We start from the raw sequence: 26569 nt of genomic DNA on the forward strand, positions 1-26569 counted from the left end.
GACAAATAATTTTTTCGCTACTAATTTCACAAGTTTGACCAATATTAACATAATTTTGACCAATGTTGACATATAATCGTACATGTTTCAACATATGGATCCACTAATTTTACAAGTTTGTTCTATAATCATAAGCATTTTAACATCTGAATCCACTAATTTCATAAGTTTACCGATAATTACATAATTTTGACACGTAATTACACAATTTTGTCTAATGTTCATTGATAATTGTACATGTTTTAACAATTTATCCACTAATTTCATGAGTATGTTTTATATTCGTATATTTTAACGTATGAATCAGCGAATTTCACATGTATGTTTGAAAATCATATTTGTTTTAACATATGAATCTGTTAATATCACAAGCATGTTAACATATATTCGTACATATTTTACAATATGAATCTGTTAATTTTACAAATATGTTCTATAATCGTACATGTTTTTAAAATATGAATTCATAATTTGACAAGTATGTTATATAATCTTATATATTTTAATATATGAATCCATAATTTATAAAATATATATCCATTATTTTCACGATTATGTTGTATGATTATACATGTTGTAACATATTAATCGACTAATTTCACAAATATGAATCCATAATTTGACAAGTATGTTCTATAATCTTATATATTTTAACATATGAATCCACAATTTATAACATACATATCTGTTATTTTCACGATTATGTTGTATGATTATACATGTTGTAACATATTAATCGACTAATTTTACGATTATGTTATATGATTATACATATTGTAACATATCAATAATCTAATTTCATGATTATATTATATGATTATACACATTTTAATATAAGAATCAACCGATTTCTCTATTATGTTGTTTGATTATACATATTTAAATATAAGAATAAACTGATTTCACGATTATGCTATATGATTATACATGTTGTAACATATTAATCGACTGATTTCACGATTATGTTATATGATTATACATATTGTAACATATCAATCAACTAATTTCATGATTATATTATATGATTATACACATTTTAATATAAGAATCAACCGATTTCACTATTATGTTATATGATTATACATATTGTAACATATAATTTGACTAATTTCACGATTATGTTATACGATATACATATTGTAACATATGAATCAACTGATTTCATGACTATGTTATATGATTATACATATTGTAACATATTAATCGATTAATATTCACAATTATGTTATATGACTATACATACTTTAATATAAAAATCAAATGATTTAACGATTATGTTATATTTACATGTTTTTGAAAATAAATACAATATCCCTTCAAAATATAAAAATAAAAATAAATACAATACATGATCAACCAATAAATATTCATGGTCTACCCAAGATAATTTTGGGTCTAGTATGGTCTACCCAGTGGGTAGACCATGTTAGACCATGGCAGACCCAAAACTCTTCACAATTTTGGGTCTGTTTGGGTAGACCATAGCAAACCCAGAATTGTGAAGAGTTCTGGGTCTGCCATGTGGGTAGACCATAGCAAACCCAGAATTGTGAAGAGTTTTGGGTGGGGTAGACTATGGGTAGATCATAGCATGACCATGCAGACCTAGAACTCTTCACAATTCTGGATCTACTATGGTCCCAAGGCAGACCATGGAAAACCCATAATTTTTTTGGGCAAACCATGGTTTACCCAGAATTCTGGGTAGACCATGGTCTGACAACAAGGTAGACCATGGCAGACCCAGAATTCATTTGGGCAGACAGAAATTCTGCTCTGCAAATCCCGTCCATGGTCTGCCATTTTATTGTTTGGTTGATCCATTTTCGGATTTGAGAACAAGCTCGTCCATGGTCTATCATTTTATTTTTTGGTTGATTCATTTTTGGATTTTGAGAACAAGCGTGCAACAAAATTTGAGAAGAAGATGACAGATTCTTAATTAACTAATTAAGGTAATTGGTTTAGTTTTAGGTTAAGAGAGTTAACTCCCTTTTTCTGAAAAAAAAAAAGTTAAGATCCTTATTTTTTAAATAATACCCAAGATAGTCCTATTTTTTTAACCAGCCCATATTAATAGAGTTAAAAGATTCAAAATCTGCAATTGTCGGTGGATTTGATGTGGGGGCGATCGTTTAGTTCTCCATGATTATTTCTTTCCCTTTATTTTCTCCCGTTGGCGGGTTAATTCCCATAATCACAACATAATGGCCCACGACTTGGTTACATGTGCCACAAAATATTAATATCCTAGATGCTAGAAGCTTGTATTGTGCCTTCTCGATCAGTCTTAGGCTCTTAGCTGCAACGATCCAAAGCCCAATGCATGGGTCTTGGGCAGAGTTATTTAATTTTCAGTTTAATAATCCTTTTAAATTGAATAATTCTAAAACCTCTCCAATATATTTCAGTTTACATTAATTAAATCGTAAAATTTCGTAATTTGCTTTAAATCCTCGGTCAAACGTAATTTGCATTCGGTTAGAATGCAAATATATATTTGAGCTCTTTTATCCCGTATTAATTCGTGATAGAAAAAATATATATATTTGAGCTTTTTTATCCAATATTAATTCATGATATTTGAGCATAAATTGTTTCAAATTTGATATTAATATATGTTTTTTGAGCACTCAAATATGTATGCAAATATTGATATCAATTTCATATTTGTCTTTTTTTTTGAACGATCATACAAAATATTAAGAATATGATACTAATATCTAATATTGATATAAATAAAGTTGTTCAAAATTTGTATCCAAAATTTTATCTTTTGTATCAAATCTAAACCAATTAGTACAAATATCATATATTAGTATCATTTTCAATGTTTTATACTGATTTTTATCCGTAGAATTGTGAGTCTAGGAAATGCAAAAATATTTTGTGTGAAACAGAGTGTTCAAACATATATATATATATATATATTTTGACAGAAACTAAATGCAAACATATGTTTGAGTACAAGATTTAAAACGTTACTCCTAGGAAAAAATATACATAAAATTTCTCCTAGTCACTTGCACAATGTCTTGATTCCACCCCTATAAATACATCTGCAGGGTTTGTCATGCTTTGTGGTTCATTTCAATCCTTGTGTATTTAATTAATAAAAAAAATTGTTACTTAATGTTATGTCCATTATTTCCCATTCAAATTTATATGGGCAATTTGCTCAAAAATCCCCAAATACAAACATATTTTGCTTTGAAGTCTTTAGTCATTAAATATGATACAAAACAATACAAGATGTGGTACAAAACCATACAAGATGTGGTACAAATTAACAAAAATTATCGTACAAAAAAATGGCTAAAAATTGCAGAGCAAAATATATTTGCATTAAGAATTTTTGAGCAATTTGCACCATTTATATTCCCGAAACCATTTATTTTATTTGGACAGAGGGACTCTGAGGATTTTCACCTTCCAGAGTTTTCATCTTTTAACCACGTGGCATGAATTCCAAATACCACGACATTTGTATCCACGTGGCATATCCTCCACAGCATGAATTCTTTTGAAAAAAAGTTTTAATAATAAATAAAACTGTGAAAAGATTGGCTACAAACTTGGACTTAACTAAACATTCCACTCTTGAGAAAATACAACAAAAGGATAAAAAAGAATGGCACCCAAGAAACAGGCGGCGAAGAGGGCGGTGGTGACGGCCAAGAAAGTGGTGGAGGAAACAATGGAAGTGTTGGTTACGCCGCGAGGGAAGGGAGAGGAGGATAAAATGGAGATAGTTTCCAGTTCCAGCAAAGAGAAGTTCCACAAAAATGTGGACATTCTGCCTCCCAAATCCTCCGCACGAAAAACAATTCCCGTCCAAGAAAAACCGCCGGCCGACGAAGACGAAACGCAGCCAGCCTCCGAGCCGGAAGTCTTACCCACGCCGCCGCAGAAAGGAACGAAGAGAAAACCCGCCGGGGGCGGAGAGAAAATGAAGCAGCAGCGGCGGCGGAGGAGAGGCCGCGCGGCCGGAGAGGGGCTTGGAGGGTACAAGACTTACCTGTTTAAGGTGATGAAACAGGTGCATCCGGAAATGGGGATTTCGTCCAAGGCCATGACCATCATAAACAACATGATGTCGGATATGTTCGAGAGGTTGGCGGAGGCGGCGGCGGTGCTTCAGAAATACTCACGGCGGCGGACGATGTCGTCGAGGGAGATCCAGGGGGCCGTGAAGCTGGTGCTGCCGGGGGAGTTGGGGAAGCATGCAATCTCCGAGGGGACAAAAGCGGTCACAAATTATGTTTCATATCGTCCCAAGTAATTATTATTTATAAAAACTAGCTAGCTAAGCTAGGTCCTTAGTATGTTTCCTTTTATTTAATTTTATCTTCTTCTTCTTTTTTTTTTTTGCATGGTAGCTCGAAGATATTACTCACGGTCTCTATAATTTTTTTGTAATATATCGAAAGAGAGTGGTATCTCTACTAATGAATCACTAGATAATGGGAACGCTTCAAGGACGGTGACATATTTTCTCTTGAATTTGAATACGAAATTGATGATTTTATGATATTATTATAGTTGGTTGATAATTTAATTTTATAAATTATATTAACTTTAGTAAATTAATTCAACGCGTTGTCGATTTTAGTATGTACATTGTCGAGTGATTCTGCGACTGTATTTTCAAGCCTAAGTCGTGAATTTGGCTCTATTGTCGATTTCTCTTTTCAAATTCAATAAAAAAATTGTGAGTCGTTTCGTCTTTGCTATTTTAAGGTAGTGTTTGAGAGAGCTTTTAGAAAATATTTCTCAGCTTTTTATTAATTAAATTTTACAAAATCTCAAAATTTTATTAAAAAAAAAGTTGATTGTAAAAGATCTTTCAAACATTATCTAAATAGTTTATTAGGTAGTTTGACAATGACAATACTCAGATTTGTTTGTGGCTGTGACTGGTGTGGTCTAAGCCCCGGATCTGAAGTAGGGGTGACACTTTTAGTATATATATATAACATATGAAATAAACTATATATTTAGCACTCAATTGCTTACGACATGGTCAAAATTTTAACGTGAAGACAAAACAAAATATCTAACATTAAAGCTTACAATATATATTTTTTAACCACAAACCAGATTTAAACATTGAATTAATTTAAAAATCTCATTGATGTATTAAAAGGTAAACATTAAAAGATGAACATAAGTAACGAAATATAAATAAATTTTCAAAATGGTTTTCATATATCGTGGTGGAAAATTAAAAGACGAATATTATACATATAAACAAAACTACAAATAAATTTTAGATGAAATTTCAAAAACAAGTTACTTTTAAGCGAACAATAAATATTTTTAGGCACCGTTCTGTTCACGGTATTATTAATATATGTATAATTCATCTCATCTCATCCCACGTTCTTCTCATCATATTATTTATCTATATATTAACTATTTATTTTACATAAATCAAATCATTAATTATTTATCTCACATCAATCAAATCATTGAATTCAAATTATTATATTACCCCTTATAAATAATATAATTTTTATTTTATTTACTGTTAAAAGGACAAAATATGCATTTAACATTTTTATATAAAATTTAATCAATCAAATCAAATAAACCATAATCTATCAATCAAATCCAATACAATTTTAACTATCATTTTTTATTTATTTTTTATTACATTATAATATATATATATATATATATATATATATATTCAATTGGAAAATTGTATATGCGCCATGAATAATGTACGTTAAGAACAAAATTATGGTTATATTTTACTTGAAAAAACTAAATAATTATGCTTGCATTTTATTTGAAAAAACTCTCTCTTAGTTTTGTCGTGAGAAAATAGGTTTTTTGATTCATTAACTTATTCAATTTTGGGATTTTGTGCACTAAGTTTTTAAAATTTGGTTTTGATACGCTTACTTCTAATTTCACGTGACTTAGAAAAAATATTTACTTGTCAAGCCGTCATGTCAGCAAATTAGATCAAAATAACCGAAAATTAAATTTAATGCATCAAAATCAAAATTTAAAAAATTAATGAAATCAAATTAAACCAAAGAACAGATAATTTAATGGACAAAAAAAAATTATTATTATTATTATTATTATTATTTGAAATTTCAAATGCATTATATAACAACATAGCATATCATAAAATGGCTGGACGTTACCCATGGGGTAGGGTAGCATCGACGTTACCGTCAAGTACATGTTTGTGGCAAGCAACCTTGACAAAGCCTTTAGACGAAGAAAATGGAACCTTCAAACCCTTGCAATGAAGAGTAAGCCCTCGATGGATCCTGAAACCCCCGAACTTCATCATCATCTTCGACCACAATCTTAGATCCAATGCCTTTGCATTCAAATCCTGAGCCACGGTCCCGTTTACTCGGACATCTTTCGCCACCAGATCAAACCCCACAACCGTGATGTTTCTGTTCGGCTGGTGGAACGGAGGGACGGTGCTGTTATCGCACAGCGTCGCGTCCTTGTACGACAACGAACCCGTCACTCCCTTGTAATACACCGCGAACCCGCTGCTGGGATTGTCGGCTCGGAGCACGAAGTGGAATTTGGCGTTCAGCGTGTCGTTGGCGAAGCTGTAGCCGGAGATCCACCCCTGCTCTATCGAGAATCCCAAGTATTTGGGTAGAAATGAGAGCCATATGATTGTGGCTACTAGACAGATGAAGATTATGGAGAGCACAGTAACGATGGCGATACATGCCTTTTGCTTGGACTCCATATTCTTCTTCTCCCCACACCATTGCAGTGTCGGTATCTTCATCATGAGTACTACGGACGACATATTAATGTTCGACCAGCATCGTTGTTGTTGTTGTTGTTGTTGTGAGTACGGCATCTTCGGCCAACACCGTGGCTGTGGCTGTTCCTGTGTTGATGATTGTAGGGGCCAAATCTTAGGCCAACGCCGTGGCTGCGGTGGAGGCGCCGGGGGTGGTTCCATTTGAGGATGATGGCGTATGTAAAAGTTGAGGATATATATAATAGTTTTTTTGTACGTGTTGCATGAAAGAGTACGTTGCTAGCTAGCTACGTTTTTTTGAGTTGCTTTATATATATATAATTGATTTTTGAATAGTTAATAAAAACTAAAGATGGTTAAAAATTGAAAAGATTATTAATTTATATGTAAAACACTGGTGAACAAAGGCTATAAATTATTTCAAATGTTGACATACATTTTGTTCGGATTTATTATTAATTAAAATGATTTTACGTTTTAATAACTTTTCTATATTATGAGTTAGTATGCTTTGGAAATTAAATCAAAAGTAATTATTTTAAAATTTTCATATTTAATTATATAGTATACATTATTATTTGTCAGCCCCACAAAGGAAAAAAAAAATTTACGTCCAAAAATGGTTATTATAAATTTATAACTATTAAATATCTAGTTTAAAAAAAACTATTAAATATCTAAATCATGTGTATATAGTATATATATATATATGTATACTATATTGGTTGGAATTGGATATATATACATATATATGAGACATCAAACAGAAGTCAATACGCGCGTAAAGTTTGTGTTCGATGTATTTTATTTAAATAATGAGATTTGATTTGAAAATGTATTTTAAAATTGGTTTAAAATAATTACCCGCTTCCTTGATATATTTCAAATCAGTCGTAATATAATTATATTTATATGAACTAATCAAAAGGTGGATTTGAAAGACACATAATATAAATTCATAAAAAAAAAAACATATACATGTATAATTAACCTTACACGTTGGCTGTAAAATGGATTTAAATTAGATGCACCTTAACTAATTATAACAATTATCTCTACTCTAAAATATCACTTTCTAAGAATTCGAAATTATGAACTATAATATTTTATTATATCATCATACAATTCGTTTATTGTTCTTATGAGGAACTCAATAAAGCTAAAGCTGTGAATGTGGGGAAAAAAGAGCTTGGTTTTGATTTAAATATTCTTGTCTTGTGAAGATCGAGTAAGTGGTCCTCTTTTATTTTATTTTATTTTTTTTTCTTTTCCTTTACCTTTTTTAAGCGATGTTTTGGAATCTAATTCTCACAAAATTGCTATTTTGCTCAGGTATCAAGTTATTCCAAACTATAGTTTTCAATATTGCACTTTATTTTGTCTTTAAACGAGATGAGATGAGACATAATTTTGACTAGCTGTGACGCACATATATTATGTGTGCAACGTAATATATAAATATAATGTGTTGTGTGTATATAATATAACGTAAATTTGTTTTTTTAAAAAAATGTTTGATTTTACTATGATATGTATTTTTTGTAATTTGACATTTTTATATGATTTTTTTTTTTGCAATTTTGAGGTTGAGGAAAAAAGTCAATTACAAATGTTCTTTCTTGATATATAATATAGATACAAAGAAATTTGTAATTTCGGTATCATATTATCTTTTTGCGATTTTCTCATCTACAGATGAAATATATGCTGATGAATTGGGTAAAAAAGACAATAATCCGAAAGGTAGATAGATAGGCCCAATTAGCCCAATTCTCAATTACAACTAATCCGCTTCTCCCCAAACCCTAAAATGCGAAAATTAAATCCACATCAGTTTCAATTCCATGCGACAGCTTACACAAGTAATCGAGACCCAAATGATTCATTGAACAATGGAGCTTGTTGGCAGATAATTTGAGTGTAGCCGAGCATCGTCGCCCAATCAGGAGCGGAGATTTGAGTTGAAGCCCACGGAAGAAGGTAGGATTTTGAGTTAGTAGCATTTTTTTTTTTGAATAAATTAAGTTTGTAGCATTTGATTTGATGTTATGGATAGAAATGACGTAGCGGGAGTTTTACAGGGAGAAATCGTAATTGTGCATTGTTCTCATACTACCAAGGAACTTGGAGAAAGTAGGCATGTCAGGAAAGCCAAGCTCTACGGCGGTGACGTATTCGCCGTCGCTGACGAATTTTAGGAAGAAGAAGACCTTGAATATCGCGGGTTCTGATTGGGTACGTTCCGACGGCCGCCGCATCCACCAGTGCCGCCCTGCATGTAAGTGTTAGATATACATGCTCTCTAGATGTAAAAAGTGGTAAATGCTCGTCTGTCTGTGTTGGCATGTCGTCTGTGTATGCGTGAGTTTCATTTTGGATTAGTTTTAAGGGGTGCGCTAGTGAGTTGTTCGTAGCTTGTGTTGCTATTTGGTTCTTTTGTTGTTGATAATTGTTAAATCTTCGCTCTTTGTATCTTGTGTTTTGACATTTTAACAGTCTGAATATCGATGTTTTAACTGACATATTACCGTTTTGGGATGGTTTTGAATTTTTACGTCATGTCCAATTGTTCGCTGACGAACTTATATGTAGTTATAAATTCGAACTGATATTTTTTCTCTCTCCCTTGCTGGGTGCTAGTATAGATTTAAGATTACTGCGCGGACTTAAAAATTGCATCATATTTTGGTTCGAATTCTGCAGTTCTAAGGACCGGTGCGGTGAGTTCTGCCTCGGGGTCTGCTTATGCAGAGTTTGGAAACACAAAGGTCATTGTATCTGTGTGAGTACACGATTTCATAGAATTTTCCATGACATGTTGTGTTTAATGCCAGCCTCCATCCCCATTAAATATATTTGTTGCTAGAATTAATGTTTCTGCATAAACTAATTTACGCATGTGGCATTTTGGTTAGAGAGAAGGAAAAATGTTATCTAGAGAGTTGGGAAAAATCTTTGAAATATCCTTGCGATCTCTTTTATCAAAGTAGGAAACTCTCCCTCTGCATATCTGCTCTCTCTTATTTTATAGGTTTCCTTTCTATGCTCAAACATATGAAAATTCTATAATAATATTACACTTCTATTTTTCATTGTGCCTTTTTCTTCCTGGTGGAATCTATAAAAATCACATCAATAACATAGTCGATAATGAAAATTGTTTTACGTTTCTTGAATTACCGAAATGAGGCATTACGTATGCTTCATTTTCTACCCACTCCTGCATACGTGCAAGGTGGATTTGTGCCTAAGCTTTCCTATTCGTTTTTGCATGTTCAGATTTTGTCCTAGAGAAAGTAAGAAAGCAATGAAGTACAGTGAAAAAGGGAGACTGAATTGTAATGTTCAGATTTGGTCCTAAGTTTTCCTATTCGTTTTTGCATGTCCAGATTTGGCCCTAGAGAAAGTAAGAAAGCAATGCTGTACAGTGACATGGGGAGACTGAATTGTAATGTCAGCTATACTACTTTTGCTACACCCATTCGTGGCCAGGTGCTATTTTATATTCTGCTCATCTTCCACTTTTCTTATATTCCATGATTAACATTTTCCGCATATTTTAGATCTAAATTTTATTATTCTTTATTAGTTTTTCACAATTCACCCTATGTTTGTCAGGCACATGAGACTAAAGATCTGTCGTCAACACTCCACAAAGCTCTCGAGGGTGCTATTATACTGAAATCTTTCCCCAAGACAACTGTTGATGTTTTTGCGTTGGTCTTGGAATCCGGAGGAAGTAAGTTAGTTTAAGTTTCTGTTACGATTGGGCCTTGCGATTGTTATTTATGTATTAAAATTATAGGCATCAAAATCTAAATTGGTAGTTCATTTTCTAGGAATGTGCATGTCTTTACCCGTGACAGCTTATACATTTGTTAAATCTTGCCCAGGCTTTTAATCTGTGAATTTTTTTGAAGTGGTATACAAATACTTAAGAAGTTGCTATTGGTACATCAAGATTGTGGTTTCATGAGCTTCATTGGAAAAAGAACTAGTGTACCAAGCCAATCAAACCATGTTAACTTATTGCATCACAATTTGAAGCTGGTGACTTTCAGATTATTAAAATTTACTGCTTTTGTGCTTATGGAGTCATTGATTTGTTGCAGGCGATCTCCCAGTAGTAATATCGTGTGCCAGTCTTGCTCTAGCAGATGCCGGCATCATGTTATATGACATGGTTACCTCTGTATCAGTGGTATGCATCTCATGTTTGTTTGTTACATTGTCTTGGAATATCATGTGGCATGGATCATGATACATTCTGATTAGTCAGATAATGTGCCTAGCTATTTTCTTCGTTCCTGATGGATTTGAATCCAATCTGAGAATGCAAGTTTTATCGTTGGATGATTTTCCGTGAAAATATTCATGTTGCCTTATAATAAAAGGAGCATGTACGATCTCAAGTCTTTGTCAGAATAAAGTGAAAATAATCGAACCAAGCCCTCGGACACATTACATCAAATTTTTTTTTTTGTTTCTGTGGTGTCAATGAGTGTTTTTACTAGTCTTTATAATCTCTCTTCATGTTCAGTCATTATTTGGGAAGGACTTTCTTATCGACCCCATTTCAGACGAGGAAAGTTACCGAGATGGCACTCTAATGATTACATTTATGCCATCGCGTAATGAGGTTACTCAAATGACTGTCACAGGAGAATGGTCGACACCAAAGATCCACGAGGTATGAAAAGCATATTGATGTACTGGTTTTTCTGTGTCACTATGATTAATCCATAGCCTCTGTACCGATCATTGTGCAGGCAATGCAGTTATGCCTTGATGCTTGCTCCAAGCTAGGGAAGATAATGAGGTATTGTCTAAAGGATGCTGCTTCTGGTACACTGGATTAGGAACTCTGTCGATCAACCCGAGTTTTTCTTCTTTTTTAGCTTCATATGTGGTTGTTCTGAAGGACAAGGTGGGTTATACCATCTTATGGTAGATTGGCGAATTATTGGGCCGAGTAGGGGTCAAGGTTGGTCAATGAGACAATGGAAGATAAGCTTCATCGTCAAGAGAGAAACAGCCCGAGCCCTTCTTGTTCCGAGCCCTTCTTCGCCGTTTTTTTCAAAGAAACCTCCCAAGAAGGGAAGGATTTCATTATAGACAAAACGTACAGATGATGTCTAGACTCCAGTCTTAGACTTGACGGTAGAACATTATATAATACGTGATCAAATAAGACAAGTTGAACAAGGGGAACCAAATTCGCCACTAATCGATCGACGATTGATTAGTAATCGGTCGATTTGGTTGTCAATTAAATTATGTATTCAGAATACGATTGATTCAAGTGGTTGAATTTTGCATGAAATTAAATTGATTTGATCGATTTTAAATTAAAATTGAATTGCAGAATACCAAAACAACCAAAAAAAATCGAAATATTTGGAACCTAAATTCATTCATCAAACGTGTCTTCGGTTTGATTGTTTGTTTAATTTCAAATAAAACAATAGAGTGTAAAAATGATTATAAAACATCCTTGTGCTTAACTGGATGCAAAAACAATTTTGGCAAAATAAAATGTATCACTTGCTCTTGTTTTGGTTAAACTAAAAATGTCTTTAAATAACTAAGATACACGGCTACATGTTTTTATTTAAATCCCAAAAGATATGTCGATTAAAAAAAAAACAAGAGGTAAATAAACATATGTTTGGTGTTACATTTTTCCATCATTGTGTATTGCTTATTTGATGAACAAAAAATGTTAAATATACTCGTTATAGTGTACACCTTGACTTATAACAACTTACAAGTTAAATAACGTTTCTCAGATGTCATATTAGTTAAATATTAATGTCATATTTCATTCAACATATTATATATTAGATATTATATAAAATATAGATGTTTGCAACAGAAACTATAATTCAGTCAAACATTCAACATGCAGACGAATTCATTAATGCACTTCAAACAGAAACAATAATAACAACTAGTCAACCTAATAAATTCAAACAAAAAATTTATAATAATTACGTGACAAGGATGGATGTGTACATAAAACTTGACACTTACGATTCTCCACACCATATTCCACCACGTTCTGTACAACCGATAGTCGATACTGACACCTCCTTTTAAAATGCCATGCTTTTTTTTTACCATCTTTTTATATATTTCAGATTAAATAATACGTGCTCGATTATCATGAATTACAAGTCGATACAAATGACACGAGTAGAATAATTATCATTATCATAGTTAACAGAACGTATTGAGTTAAAAAGCTTTTGTTTGTGATAAAAGGCCAAGCGCTGTATAATTTCGTAATGGAATACATGAAATATAATAAAATCACGATACTAATTAATTATAGGGAATAAAATGAGAGTTTTATTGGAAAACACCTTTTAACTCGAATTAAGATATTGAAGCTTCTGAAGCCCAATAAAATAGTAGCATACATATACACCTCATTACCATTTGGGAAATCATCAAAGATCGGTGTGTTTGACAGCAGGTATTCATCAAGAATAAGCTAACGATTCTCAACAATTTCCTGAAAAGCGGACGGAAGGTGAAAAATGGAAAGATTCGCTGATTTGATCTCATCTTTTTTTATTATTCGAAAACTGTTCTGTTTGCATTATTATTATAATAATTTTTTTAAAACAAAAAATATATATATCTTGCGATTGGTGACTGTGACGATCGATCTTTCAGAGAGGACGTGAAATTATAAGTGCTTATATTTTTTTAAATCTGGAATCTTCGGATTGTGAACTAACAGCGCAAGCTTGATTCTGATGCTTCATATTGATGATTTTTGTTTACTTTTTTCATTCTGTCTGATGATTTTTTTACATGCATTGATCGCTGTTTTTTTCCCATGTTTTGGACATGTGGTTGAATAAGGTATTTACTACTTTGATTCGTTTTGAGTGGGGAGGTGATTTCAGTTTTTGTTTAGGAATAATGGTGATGGTTGCTTACATGAATGATTTTCTGCTTTAATTATGTCACGTTAATTGTTTATTATGGAGATGTCTGATATGTAAGTGTAAAAATGATGATTGTACCAGTTGGCTTTATAGTTGCACAAGAAAGCTGTCTTGATTTCTTCAAAAAACAAAAACAAAAACAAAGAAAGAAAGCTGTCTTGATTGCTTTGAATAATTAATGAAGCTTATCTTATTGAATAATTAAGTGAGCAATGAGGATGCATTTGAGTGACAAAGGGATCGTTTTGCTCTTAAAAGAGTGTCTGTTTATTGTCTTTTACAGGGCATTTTTTGTACTACCGAGTGAATTTATGATAGTGACAAATGCAATATAGAGTTGTTTTGTGCCCTGCGGTGTGAAGTTTTGGAAGTGGCAGATGCGACGTGGAGTTGTTCATGTAATTGATCTCTTCCTAGTCTGTGATCTTTGAGTAAAGCAGCTTTTCTTTATCCTGATGGGAACCCCGCATCGCAGGTTTGCAAAGCTGTCAACTTTTGATTTAAATAAAGTGAGTTATTGCTGATAGGCTGGTAGTTTACTTACCTTTTATTTTCATTATCGTCAATATCTATGTGTAGTGGGTTTGCGAAGAAGTCAACGAGTAGTTCCCGGCTCGTGGTAACAACCATAATGGGAATGGTGCTCGGATATATCGTCGGTGTTTCATTTCCATCAGTTTCTTTATCGAAGGTATGCCTCAGGTCCTTCATAACTAATCTCTAAGGAGGATGTTCATCATGATTTCTCTTTCTTGTTGGCAGATTAATCTCCCCTCAAGTTTAAAGTCTTCTATCGATATAGCGATCGGTGATCATTTTTCTGCTACTCGTAGTTTTCCCAAAAATCTTGGTACTACTCCTTTAACACCCAAGGTACTGCTTTTTCTCTTGCATGTTGCTGTTGTAAAAATTTTCCATCATTTTCACTATTAATCAATTATCAGTGGTGCACTTTTTTTATATGAATGCTGAAGACTGTGCGTCGGGAGCGTCGTATTTTATGATATGAATGCTAAAGAATGTACTGACTCTGTTCCAAATGCTGTAATGACTTTGTTCCAAGTATTTGCCCTGATTGGTGGCCCTATTGGAATTGCAGTACCTAATACACTGGATTATTTGTTGGGTTTTGTTTGATCTGAGTTACCGTCATAAGTTAATTATACCTGTCTTTTTTCATGTTTTTGGTCTTTCAGATCCATATTCCTACAAATCCTCGTGGTGCGGAGTCCTTACCACCGGGAATTGTAGTCTCGGAATCAGACTTTTATCTGAGAAGATTATGGGGTGACCCAAGTAAGGTAAGGTTTGGAGAATGTTGAAATGGTTATGGCTCTGGGACCGACAAAAGGTTATGTCTAGAGAATGCTTTCTTTATGCTGTATCATTTTTTGCAGTACTATGTTACTGATATATCTGATTCATTCATGCTCATTCATACTTTATTTTATTCATTATTCATTATTCATATTCGTGTACATCTATTTCATGTAGGTCATTTTGAGCTAATTGTGAAAGTACTTCATTATAATGGTTCGGTGCTCGTATGATATATTGTTATTGGTTGCTTGGAATCCTTTTCATCTTTTCCCAGATGTGAAGTATGTCTGCTTCAGTGTTTATGTGGATATGTTCATTATCATTTATAAACATCATTGTAGAAGTCTTTGCATATATTGGACAGCCAAAGGCTATACTAGACAGAATTTTAAATGGAGTTTATGGGATTGGGCTTTGCTTAATGGTACAATCTGGATTCTGGAACTTTCAGGATCTGAAAAAGAAGCCAAAGTACCTAGTAACTTTTACAGTTGGTTTGAATCAAAAGAACAATATTGATGCAGCTGTGAAAAAGGTTAAGACTGATTATAATTCTGTAACGTGTAAACAGATTCTCTTTCTTGAAGTTTCATTGCACTGATATTGATTTTACTTATTTTGTAGTTTTCTGAGGATTTTCAGATTTTACTTTTCCATTATGATGGCCATACAAGTGAATGGGAACAATTTGAGTGGTCACGAGATGCTATACATGTCAGTGTTAGAAAACAAACAAAATGGTAATGTTCAATTATCCTTATCAGCGATGAACCATCTTTGATTTTCTATGCCTTAACAAGACCTGAGAAGGCATGATGCTTCGTGATTGAAAACTTCTTAAGTTGATTGTGACGGTCACAAACTAAAACTAGCACATATGGGCGTATACCTGTTAACATTTCATGTACTATTTATTCTTCATTAGATTGTTCCTTCTGGACAGACTCAAGGAAAAAAATTCAAGGATCAGGACCGTTCCATGCATAATGAAGATGATAATTAAGAGACAAATTAGTGATTAACTCGTGGACTGAAAATGAGAGTAAAAAAGTATCCATTTCCTTATCAGCTATTGCCAAAATATCATTTAACATTGAGGTTAAATTTTGGCAATTAGTGAAGATAGAAGTGTTTACAGCTTGACCTTTTGGCTTCATTCTGATATAGGGGCAGTGTAATTGGGGATCCCATAGCACATCGATGAACCTCAGGGGGAGATGGTTTACTGCTTGGAAACTTCAAAGAAACTATTATTTTTAACTTGATTTCTTAAGGACCAATACCTCTACCACAATGAGCATTATGCTCAATATCATATCAATATAACTCCAATAAAAGTATCATCCTTCAAATGAACATAGGTCTCAATTTGTGAGTGATTATATTTTTTATATTTTCTTTTCCGCAATTGATGACTTGCCCTTGTTGCTGGTTTCGTAGGTGGTATGCAAAGAGATTTTTGCAGCCAGATGTTGTAGCTGCTTACGATTACATTTTCATTTGGGATGAAGATCTTGGAGTTGAACACTTTAATGCTGAGAAGTAATATCTGTTTTTTAGCCACTGATATTTTTCAATATCTGTTTTATTTAGTATATTGTTTATTTCCCCTCAACTGGTTTGGCACTTCTTTACGTGTCAGGTATATCGAACTGGTTAAGAAGCATGGTTTGGAAATTTCTCAACCTGGTCTCGAGCCCAATAATGGGCTGACATGGCAAATGACAAAGAGAAGAGGTGATGGAGAAGTACACAAGTAGGTTTATTGCCTGTCTATAGTAAGACATCCTACCCCCAGCCAAACCCATTTCATTTGTAAATTCGAGTTATAAATAAGAGATGAGTTGATATTGATAAGCAGGGATGCAGAGGAGAAACCAGGCTGGTGTAGTGATCCATATTTGCCTCCATGTGCATCGTAAAATCTCTTTTCTAATTTACAGGTTTTCATTTTGTGTGGGTCATTATATTTAAATTTGTTGTTTCAAAGTTTTGAAAAATAAGGAGTTGGGCTGATCATAAGCTCTGCATCTACACAAGACAAATATTTAAAGCTGCAACTTGCACATTATTTTGTGGTTTGGCAGTGACTGGCAGACTAAAAATCACTCCAAGTAATTTTCAAGAAATTGGATTAAAATAATTTGTGACAACCTTTATCAAGTTAGATCTTATCCCACTGTATAATCTTTGATTTCTTATCACCGCCCCTCATTGTAAACATGAACATTAAATATTTAAAATCTCGAAATCATATCCAAAATTCAGGTAAACAGGGAGCAAATAAATACAGATTGTATTTTCATTTTCTGTTGAGCATGATTTGTCCACCAGAGGCAACGATTATCATGATGGACAATGATAATGAACAGATCAACTTGTTTTTCTTTTTCTTTTTTTTTTTTGGTGACAGATGGCTAGAGATGATATTCGACAGATTAGAGACAAAAATTAGTGAGATAAACATACATCAATTTTTGCCTCTATTATCAGTTTAAATTTTAAAGTATTAAAAAGAAAAAGGAGAAAGAAGAGACAAAACAAGATTTTTGTTGATTGACTTTAGGGAAAACATCTATGAGATTGATTTCCGAAGATCCAATACTCTTCTTATTCTATCAAAGAAACGAACCTCCCTCGTGACCTTGTGGTAGAGTTCTATAATACAGAAAATCTATGTTTGGAACCGTAGACCTACAAAGTTCTTCTGAGAGTTAATTTCTTCTAGATTGTTTGATAAACACTCACATACGAATCTTAATATTTACGTTAAATCTGAAATATTGTTCCTCTCTCCTGCCTAGCGCACAATAATCATTTCCTCCTCTGTCTGGTTTGGCTCAGCTTTGTGGAAATTATGGCTCCCGTGTTTTCTCGTAATGCTTGGAGATGTGTTTGGCATATGATTCAGGTATCTGTCTCATTTTGTTTTTCCCTGTTTTCCTTTTTGCATGTGTTGCTTCTTATATTGACTTCAATAAGTTGTTGCTTTCCTTGTGAGTTATATTTCGACCCATTGTTCATCAATGACTCTTTTTTTAATTATTCGCTTGCAGAATGATTTGGTTCATGGATGGGGATTGGACTTTGCATTAAGAAGATGCGTGGAAGTCAGTGTCTCTCTCCCTCTCACATGCCAATTCCCCACCCCAACCCCTAAACTCCATGGTGGCATGCACAAGTGTGTGCGCCTCAAAAACATTGATGAGATGTTAGAGGAAAAGAATGACATTTCAAGTTTTCGATACATATTACTTATTTATTACTAGTTGGGGTACTTCTAATCATCAGTATCTGTTTGCCACTGTAGCCTTCGCACGAAAAAATCGGGGTTGTTGATGCACAGTGGATTGTACACCAAACTATTCCATCACTTGGAAGTCAGGTTAGTTATCACTAGCTGGATTTGCTGCATAACGATTTTCTCATAGTTTTCTGAATTCATGATTCATTGAACTTTAGTCATGCTCCACGTGCTCATTTTGTTGTGGGCTTAGGGATTGTAACCTAGGTTTTTTTACTTTATTTGCACATAAGATTATTGAAATCAAAAGGCCCATCCATGCAGCTTTTAGTCATGTTCGGTGTAAGGACTAAATCTTCATCTGTCTTGGTATTATTTATCGGATTGTCTGATTCTGATGAAGATCAACAAAAGATAAGGGACCATCTTTTGTTAGGGTGATCGATTGGATTATTAGTTGTAAAACTCAAAATTTCTCTTTCTGAGAGAGGTCCTAGTTCGTGTGCTCAATCAATTCTTGATACTAGGGCTTTGTTACAGTTTGATGACAATAGGATTGCGTACCATGTAATTTGTTCCTCCTAATGGCAAAAAATTTTCCTTACAGTAGAATTTTTTTCCTTTCATTTTTTTGCTCATTTGAATATCCCTCATTCCCTTGGTGCATCTTGCTCCCAATCTCTTTTAATTCAATCCAAAATTCGATTTCCAATGTGGTTGTTTATGGCAATGACTCAATGTAAAACATCACATAATGTCCTCAAATTCTCCGAAGCCTGCCCAGAATATAGTAAACAATTGATTTCCGTTAACCCTTTGGTGCCATATGGCTTCCTGTCATAAGTTCATAATTCATGTCATCCACTATTTTGTGAATGAGGAACGGTAGTTATCTATCCAGCCAGATGCTCAAGCACGCAGGCAACAATGTTCCCTCATTCCCTTGGTGCATCTTGCTCCCAATCTCTTTTAATTCAATCCAACATTATTTCTTTAATTCAATCCAAAATTCGATTTCCAATGTGGTTGTTTATGGCAATGACTCAATGTAAAACATCACATAATGTCCTCAAATTCTCCGAAGCCTGCCCAGAATATAGTAAACAATTGATTTCCGTTAACCCTTTGGTGCCATATGGCTTCTTGCCATAAGTTCATAATTCATGTCATCCACGATTTTGTGAATGAGGAACGGTATTTATCTATCCAGCCAGATTCTCAAGCACGCAGGCAACAATGTTCCTTTTTTGTTCCATAGTTATTATCATCTTGTGACATCCATTGATTTTAAAAAAGCTCTTTTGACGAATCAAATGCATCATGGGAAAGTTACTAATTGTATTCTTCTTTTTTTTTTTGGGGGTGCGGGTTAGATAGTATTTTCTTCAACTTTTCTGTTGTTTCTCCTGATAATTTTTCGCTCTGATGTAGGGGTGTCAATTTCGGGTGACTGGGTGAGTTCGGATCGGGTTGACGAAAATATTTTTTAAAAATTTCTCAATCCGAACCAACCCAAAAATGGTCAACCCTAACACGAACCCGGCTAACCCGACTAACCCAATCAACCCGATTTTTTTTATTTTTATTTTTATTTTTTAACAAAATAATTAAATAAAAATTCATAACACAATAATATAGTAATATTTTATTTAATCACATAATAACAAAATCTAAGCTTATATATAATTTAAATTTGAAAGTGTAGTTGTAGAAATTTTAAAATATACTTACTACAAAAAATAAAAATTTAATTTAAACAATAAAAATTGCAAAAATAAACATTAAATGATGAATAGATATAATAACAATATACAATAAAATTTTTTCAAACTTACAATGTATAAAATGTAACAAATCATTCTTAATTTTATATAAAAATCATAATAATAAAAAATTCGGGTCATCTCGGGTTAACCCGGGTTGACCCGAACCCGATTAAATTTTGCGGGTTAGCTTTCGGGTCAACTTGGTGCGACCCGAACCAAAAAATCCCCAACCCTAACCCAATATTTTTCGGGTCGACTCGTGTCGGGTTGATGGGTTGTGTTGAGTTTTGACACCACTACTCTACTCTAATGTCATTGCTTTTGCCTAGGTACCATGTTATCCCTCAATCATCTTGTAACATCTTCCTTATTGTTTTTGTTTGACAAATGTAGATGACATTATGGTCATGGAATTATATTACGCATAACATTTTGTTTTCTTTCCTTTTTATACGTTCTACTGTTTGCATTCCATGTTTCTGTCCTGATTACTCTTTTGCTTGTTTTTCTTTTGATCTAAATTTTCTGCTAAATTTTTTTACCAAGTCCAATCTTCGTCTTAAATGCTCAGGGAAAGTCTGATCATGGGGAAGCTCCATGGCAAGGGGTATGTATACCCTGAACAATCACTCATTTTTGTCTGCGTTATTTTTTTCATTTTCCTCTTAACTATGTTACTTAGCAAGACTATATCTCATCTACTGTCATATTAAGATTGTCAGTTAGTAACACATGTAACCTTGTCTATATCCTTAAACTTCTGAAAAGTTGTTTATGCTCATTTGAAACCTATGACATATAGCAGTCTAAAAAGCACAGGAAACATGTTGATTTTGGTTTCGGGTGTATAGATTTTGCATATCTTGGCTGATATATTTTGTTTTCTTCGGAGGTACGAGAGAGATGCAAGAAGGAATGGGCTTTGTTTCAAGACCGCCTTGCTAATGCGGAGAAGGCATACTTTGAACATCGTGAAAAAAGTTAAATTATGGTCTGATATTGATTTTTCTTTGTACATTTCCTTGGTTCATCCTCCTACTACCACTACTTCTTCCAATGTTCTCATATTGGCTCGAGCAGCGTTTGGCCTCTATCTATGCCAGTTCAGTTCACAAGTAGCGAAAAAATGCAGTTAGATGCTACCGTAGGTTTTTTGTTAGGAAAATAGTTACGGTTTCAGTCAGGTTTTGTGTTCCCAGATGAACATAATAATTAATTAGTTTTCCCCATTTTTTGGTTCCTTTTGCATACTTGTACGTAAATCTTCAAATTCAGATGCCAGAATTTTTAGTTCAAGTAGTGCATTACAATACCTTCAGCCTAATTTTGAGATCTATATCCAATCGCAGACGATTTCATATTGATTATGTTCATTGTAATAACTTAAAATCTGTATAAGGTAACCCGTAACTTGGCATATGACTTTGGGTGGATCTTTTGAATTTATTACTGATCTCAAATTGCATTTTTCTATTGAATGTTATATTCTGATTAAATTTAAATGTTTAGCATTTCAATGCTCACAATACACCGTTACTGTTTTGTCTATAGTTAGATCCCATCGTGAAAAGTTTATCGATTCAGCCTACTGATCCACAAAGGACACACACATGCATACCGAAAACACATTACACCAAGTTTTAGCACCCACATGTGGCGTATCCATGAATACATGCGCACGGTCTGGGGTTATTCCGGCCAACTCAAGAAACAGCGCAAATGGACTTGAGTCACTTCCATGGAGGAGAGATCACGGGGCTACAACATGCATATGGCTCGAAGCATGGATCCCACATGCTTGCGATGCTAAAACTAGACCGGTGCAGCAAGCATTACCACGGACCCCGTGCTACTTCAATCGGTATTTTGTTCCATAGTTTCGGTATAATGATGTGATGATAAAAGTTGCTCGTACTTCTTTCTTATATCGGTTATAAATCATTAAACTCTCGTTAATAAATTTTAAAACTTTATTGAAAGGGGAAATTTTCGGTTAGAATTTATATTTAGGATTAAACATTTGAAACATGAAAGAGTAGTTCAAACTTGATTTTGGTGTAATGGTATTTTTGATGTAAGATTTGTCGTGAGAAAGATCTTTGATTAGAAAAAAGAATTTATTTATAACATAGTGGACTTTTCCCATTAAAACTTCATAAAAACATTATTGATTCTCAAACAATATAAATTTTACTCTTATGCATCCATCAATAGAAAATATCACAAAAAACTATGAAACGAATCCAATCTATAAAAAAAAATATTTTTTTACGCTTTTGATTATATCCCGCTTATAATAAATAAATAAACGTACGTGTCTCAATCAAGAACAAAATTACGTAATTGCTTACAAAAACAAAGCCAATCAAATCTTTGGGTTGATCGTTGGAAAATGATGGATTTTTTTATTTTTATTTTTTATTTTTTTGAGAATAAAATGATGGATTTTTCATCCGAAAAGGAAAAAAAAAATCTAATATTAGGGGAGGGTCCCACTACCAATCAATCACCTGGTGCAAGCAGACAGATATAAAAATGTAGGAAATAATGAGCGTAGAAATTGGAGCAGCGTTGAATTTATTCTGCAGCTATGGATGCTCTTCGTTTGCTCTTCATTTCGTGCATCATCACTGCATCTTTTTCATCTGGGTTTGCGTCAAAGGTGAAGCTCGAGCTCTACTATGAGACCCTTTGCCCCTACTGTTCCAATTTTATCGTCAATTACCTGTACGACTTCCTTGAGTCCGACCTTGCTTCAATCACCGATCTGAAGTTCATCCCATATGGCAACGCTAAAATCAGTCCTAATGGAACCATCATCTGCCAGGTTTTCATTCTTTTCTTTGAAGATAATGAAATCTCCTTATGATCTCCGTTTTATCATTTCAGGCAGTGTATTTTTTCGTTTATTTTGATCTTGTTATTGTTATTATGGTTATTTTTATTTTTATTTTTATTTTTGGTTATGTCATCGTTTTATCGAAGAGGTATGCAACCAAGTTGGATACTTGATAGGAAAGGGATTGCATTTGGTCTCCCTTGACCCTTGTCATTTCTTTGTTTTTAGGGACTAGTTAATTTGATTTTAATTTGGCCCTTTGTTCCTGTCATGCATCAATTAGCAACCAAACAGCTGGAAAAACCGCCTGATGTTACTTGCCTTGGATAAATGAACAAAAATTTTTTTTATCAAGGTCCATAGAGAACAGTGGAAGCTAGCTTTCATTGGATAGCATATTGTGAATGACTTCAGACACTTTACTGACATCGAGTTTTTGTGGTTGCAGCATGGAATAAATGAATGCATACTGAACTTTGTGGAGGCATGCGCAATCGATGCCTGGCCAGATGTGGTTAGTGCTGCTTGGTCGAGGTTTTAGAACCTCTTATTATGTTTGCTGGCCTTTTAATGAACATGGCGAGGCTATATGATTGTTTTTTTTCCTGTGATGTGTGTTGAATTCGGATGTAGCCCTTGTCAGATTGTTGTTGGTGTCATGACTTGCATGTGCCCCAAGTAGTCTACTTCATTTTATCCATCTTGGACCATGGCCTTATTTAATGTTCAAGTTTGAAAGACATTTTTGTTTTTATTTTAATATTGGCCTCTGAACTTAATGTTATTATTTTGTCTACAAAATGTAGTTAGGATTTTGATGTCTTGTTTTCATCTTCTTTCCATCTTGTGATGCAGAAGGATCATTTTCCATTTATCTACTGTGTGGAGAGTCTGGTGTACCACAAAAATTATTCCCATTGGCAAACATGTTTCCAGAAATTGAATTTGGATGCCTCTGCTGTGGCTTCTTGTTATGTCAGCGAGCGTGGGAAAGAGGTTAGCTCTCCTGCTCGCAGGATCTTAATAGTCACATGAGTTGATTTTATTTTGTGAGTGATTTGATTTGAAGTGGAGTTTAAGAATTTGGTCTTTTAAAAATTTTACACTTTAAGATTCATGGTTTTGAAAAGTTGATAATTTAACTATAAAATCAAGTAAAGGAGACTTTAGTTTGACGTATATTTATAAGAATGTAAACCTTTTAACGGAATTGAGTCTACGTAATACGTAGATCTCTTTTTCTGCCAGATGAGCAATATTGCTTACCAAATCTTAGACTACCGAAATTTCCAATGAAAGTCTCAGGGCTAACTTATAGCATAAAGCTTTGCTAAACTATTATATACTATTGGAAAGTGAAATATTAATTAAACTTTAATTCCTTAATTATATATTAAAATTTTGCTCTCATTTTTTCTTATTAAATGCAATTTCATAATCACTTGCCTTAGTTGCCTAGCAGTAATCCTAATATATCTTAACATTTGTTGTACTTACAAAAAAAAAGGAGGCAGTGGAAATTGCGGTGCATTCGTGATGTAACTGATTAGCAAATGGCCGATGCATGTCCATGACGTTACTCGTTTTTTCACTTTGCATGCCAACTAATGATCCTTTTACATCTGAATATAATTTATGGTGCTTATGAAAAAAATTGGAGGCAGTGGAAATTGTGGTGCGTTTTTTATGTAATTAATTAGCAAATAGCTGATGCATGTGCATGACATGACTCATTTTTTACTCCACGTCTCTGCCATTGTCTGTTTATACCACATGCATTATCTCTACCAGATGTATTGTCTCTACCTGTTGTTTGTCTTTACCGTATCATTTGCTTTATCTCTACCGAATATGTAGTTTCTTCTGATTAATCTTCTTCAGCTTCGATGCATTCTTCGGCTTTTCTGGACTCTTTCGCCTCAGTGAATTCCTACTGCTTACTATATTTTTTCTGGTTGATCAAAATGAAAATTTCTGAGGTCCTTACAATTGTAAGGCATCCCGTATGCTAATTTTGCTCCTATTCAAGTCTAATACGCCACGAGTTCAACTTTTATTCTCGTTTGTGGAAATCTCTAGTAGATGTCATATGTTTCCTCAGCAGCCAATCTTAATTTACGGGAATGGTCTTGTACAATTAATTGACCCACTGATGGAAATTTCATCTGCTTTCCTTCCAAATAAGTGCCTCATAAAAAATCTGAGTGAAAGCTTAGAGAAAATTGGTGTTCCTACAATTTGATGTCCGAGATAATTTGGCAGAGGCCAAGCATTAGTATGCTGTTTCATGGAGGAAGGTCTCCATCAAAGGATTGGACTTCATCCTGAAACAGCAAAAAACCTACTAGGTTGGATTGTGTTTGAAACATATAGACGTTCTTATGATGATTAAGGTAGATATGCAAAATCGACGGACTGTTTCTGAGAATTTTTTGTTAACATTGTAGCTGAAAATTGATGAGTGGCAGATGCATGCTTCGAATTTCAATTTTTACAGTCCCATTTGTTCTCGAAATTAGACACACATGCTCCCTATCGATTTCCTTGCTTTACTGTATCAGGCCGACTATCAGCCTATCAGGCATATATTGGTTTCTTGGTTGTGCAGTTTCTGTGCTGGCATTGTTTGAAACAAAAATTTATCATTTATTGCAGCTTGAACTAGCATATGCAGCTGAAACAAGTGCACTTCAACCACCTCATAAATATGTACCATGGGTTACTGTAGATGGGCAGCCGCTCTATGATGTAAGTATCCATTAAATTCCTTCCAAATTATGCCAATGAGTTGACAAAGACACAAAAACGAAAAGGTTCCAACTGCAGACGTTTGATGCTGCTTGATATTGATTATTGCTACATGGGATGATGAGATTGAATTATTCTCATGTTTATTTCCTACATTTGACGTTCTCCATGGTGCTGCAGGACTATCGAAACTTTATAAGCTACATCTGCGATGCTTATAAAGGAACCACCAAGCCATCTTCTTGCAGTGAATCATCAATGAGGAGAAGCATTCGAAAGGTGAAGATGGACTCAATGGCATCCCTGTATGCAGGAGTAACATACAAGTCAAAGATATCTGAAATCGGGCGATATATACTGAAATGGTTGGACCAGTGATCAAATGGTAGGTAGCTTCATCACCAGCTTTACTATGCTTAGTATTACTCCTGGGTTGCTTTTTTTGGTCTGAACATACAAATAGTCCAAAGGCCAACTGTTATCACCAGTTGTGTTCATACTTGTTCATCATGTTATGTTTTGTACTGTATATGTGTTACACATATTTAAACACAACATTGTATCCGATATATTAAATTATTGTGTTTCTCTTTGAGCATGCCCTAAGAATTAATTTCGATAACTTATATTTCATCTATCATCAAGGTCTCAAATTTGAGATGAAGTTAGTAGTTCCGGATCCAATTGTATAAACCCCTCCCCAAACTCGGGGAAAATATTTTGGGACACTGGATGTACAAATGATTTATGAATCATGATAGAAAGGAGTAATTTTTACTTTCGAAACTACAAATGAGCTACCAAATGTATGCCTATAGCCACTCCTAGGGGTATAAAATGTAAGATAAATACAAACTTGATGATAGTGTTTGTAATATTAGAAGTGACTGAATATTTCTCCAAAATGAAAAAGAAGATTTACAGAAAAAAAAATAG

General features: G+C 33.8%; 4 protein-coding genes across 5 annotated transcripts; all 4 read left to right on the forward strand.

Annotated features, from left to right (window-relative positions):
• The first annotated feature begins 3631 nt into the window (after positions 1-3631).
• Positions 3632-4282, forward strand: LOC140892330 (histone H2B.2-like). The gene has a single exon (XM_073301180.1). It carries the CDS (start codon positions 3632-3634, stop codon positions 4280-4282), a length of 651 nt encoding a protein of 216 aa, XP_073157281.1.
• A 4228-nt stretch (positions 4283-8510) lies between these two features.
• Positions 8511-12068, forward strand: LOC140891365 (exosome complex component RRP41-like). The gene is made up of 8 exons (XM_073299824.1): positions 8511-8737; positions 8839-9035; positions 9461-9539; positions 10147-10249; positions 10376-10496; positions 10870-10958; positions 11298-11447; positions 11527-12068. The coding sequence occupies exons 2-8, from the start codon at positions 8897-8899 to the stop codon at positions 11614-11616; spliced, it is 771 nt and encodes a 256-aa protein (XP_073155925.1). The 5' UTR covers positions 8511-8737; positions 8839-8896; the 3' UTR covers positions 11617-12068.
• Positions 12069-13144: 1076 nt separating this feature from the next.
• LOC140887332 (uncharacterized) lies at positions 13145-21358 on the forward strand. Of its 2 annotated transcripts, none has more exons than XM_073294515.1 (15): positions 13145-13292; positions 14000-14191; positions 14296-14407; positions 14479-14589; positions 14913-15017; positions 15488-15571; positions 15661-15776; positions 16477-16578; positions 16679-16792; positions 16898-16954; positions 17881-17947; positions 18093-18146; positions 18347-18421; positions 20618-20653; positions 20939-21358. In XM_073294515.1, exons 2-15 carry the CDS (start codon positions 14172-14174, stop codon positions 21029-21031), a joined length of 1146 nt encoding a protein of 381 aa, XP_073150616.1. In that variant the 5' UTR covers positions 13145-13292; positions 14000-14171; the 3' UTR covers positions 21032-21358. The 2 variants fall into 2 exon arrangements, with proteins under 2 accessions (XP_073150616.1, XP_073150617.1); XM_073294516.1 differs by lacking the exon at positions 13145-13292 and adding an exon at positions 13380-13630.
• A 1182-nt stretch (positions 21359-22540) lies between these two features.
• LOC140890568 (gamma-interferon-responsive lysosomal thiol protein-like) lies at positions 22541-26231 on the forward strand. Its single transcript, XM_073298444.1, has 5 exons — positions 22541-22873; positions 23334-23399; positions 23741-23881; positions 25541-25633; positions 25814-26231. Exons 1-5 carry the CDS (start codon positions 22637-22639, stop codon positions 26009-26011), a joined length of 735 nt encoding a protein of 244 aa, XP_073154545.1. The 5' UTR covers positions 22541-22636; the 3' UTR covers positions 26012-26231.
• The last annotated feature ends 338 nt before the right edge of the window (positions 26232-26569 follow it).

Source organism: Henckelia pumila, chromosome 3 (genome assembly GCF_033568475.1).
Source record: "Henckelia pumila isolate YLH828 chromosome 3, ASM3356847v2, whole genome shotgun sequence".
NCBI lineage: Eukaryota > Viridiplantae > Streptophyta > Magnoliopsida > Lamiales > Gesneriaceae > Henckelia > Henckelia pumila.

Coding starts and splice junctions, on each gene's coding strand:
- LOC140892330 (XM_073301180.1), top strand. CDS start 3,632: ATGGCACCCAAGAAACAGGCGGCGAAGAGGGCGGTGGTGACGGCCAAG.
- LOC140891365 (XM_073299824.1), top strand. CDS start 8,897: ATGTCAGGAAAGCCAAGCTCTACGGCGGTGACGTATTCGCCGTCGCTG. Junction 10,250..10,375: donor CTACACCCATTCGTGGCCAG/GTGCTATTTTAT, acceptor TATGTTTGTCAG/GCACATGAGACTAAAGATCT. Junction 10,497..10,869: donor GGTCTTGGAATCCGGAGGAA/GTAAGTTAGTTT, acceptor GATTTGTTGCAG/GCGATCTCCCAGTAGTAATA.
- LOC140887332 (XM_073294515.1), top strand. CDS start 14,172: ATGGGAACCCCGCATCGCAG. Junction 18,147..18,346: donor CATTAAGAAGATGCGTGGAA/GTCAGTGTCTCT, acceptor TTGCCACTGTAG/CCTTCGCACGAAAAAATCGG. Junction 18,422..20,617: donor TTCCATCACTTGGAAGTCAG/GTTAGTTATCAC, acceptor TTAAATGCTCAG/GGAAAGTCTGATCATGGGGA.
- LOC140890568 (XM_073298444.1), top strand. CDS start 22,637: ATGGATGCTCTTCGTTTGCTCTTCATTTCGTGCATCATCACTGCATCT. Junction 22,874..23,333: donor ATGGAACCATCATCTGCCAG/GTTTTCATTCTT, acceptor TTGTGGTTGCAG/CATGGAATAAATGAATGCAT. Junction 23,882..25,540: donor TCAGCGAGCGTGGGAAAGAG/GTTAGCTCTCCT, acceptor CATTTATTGCAG/CTTGAACTAGCATATGCAGC.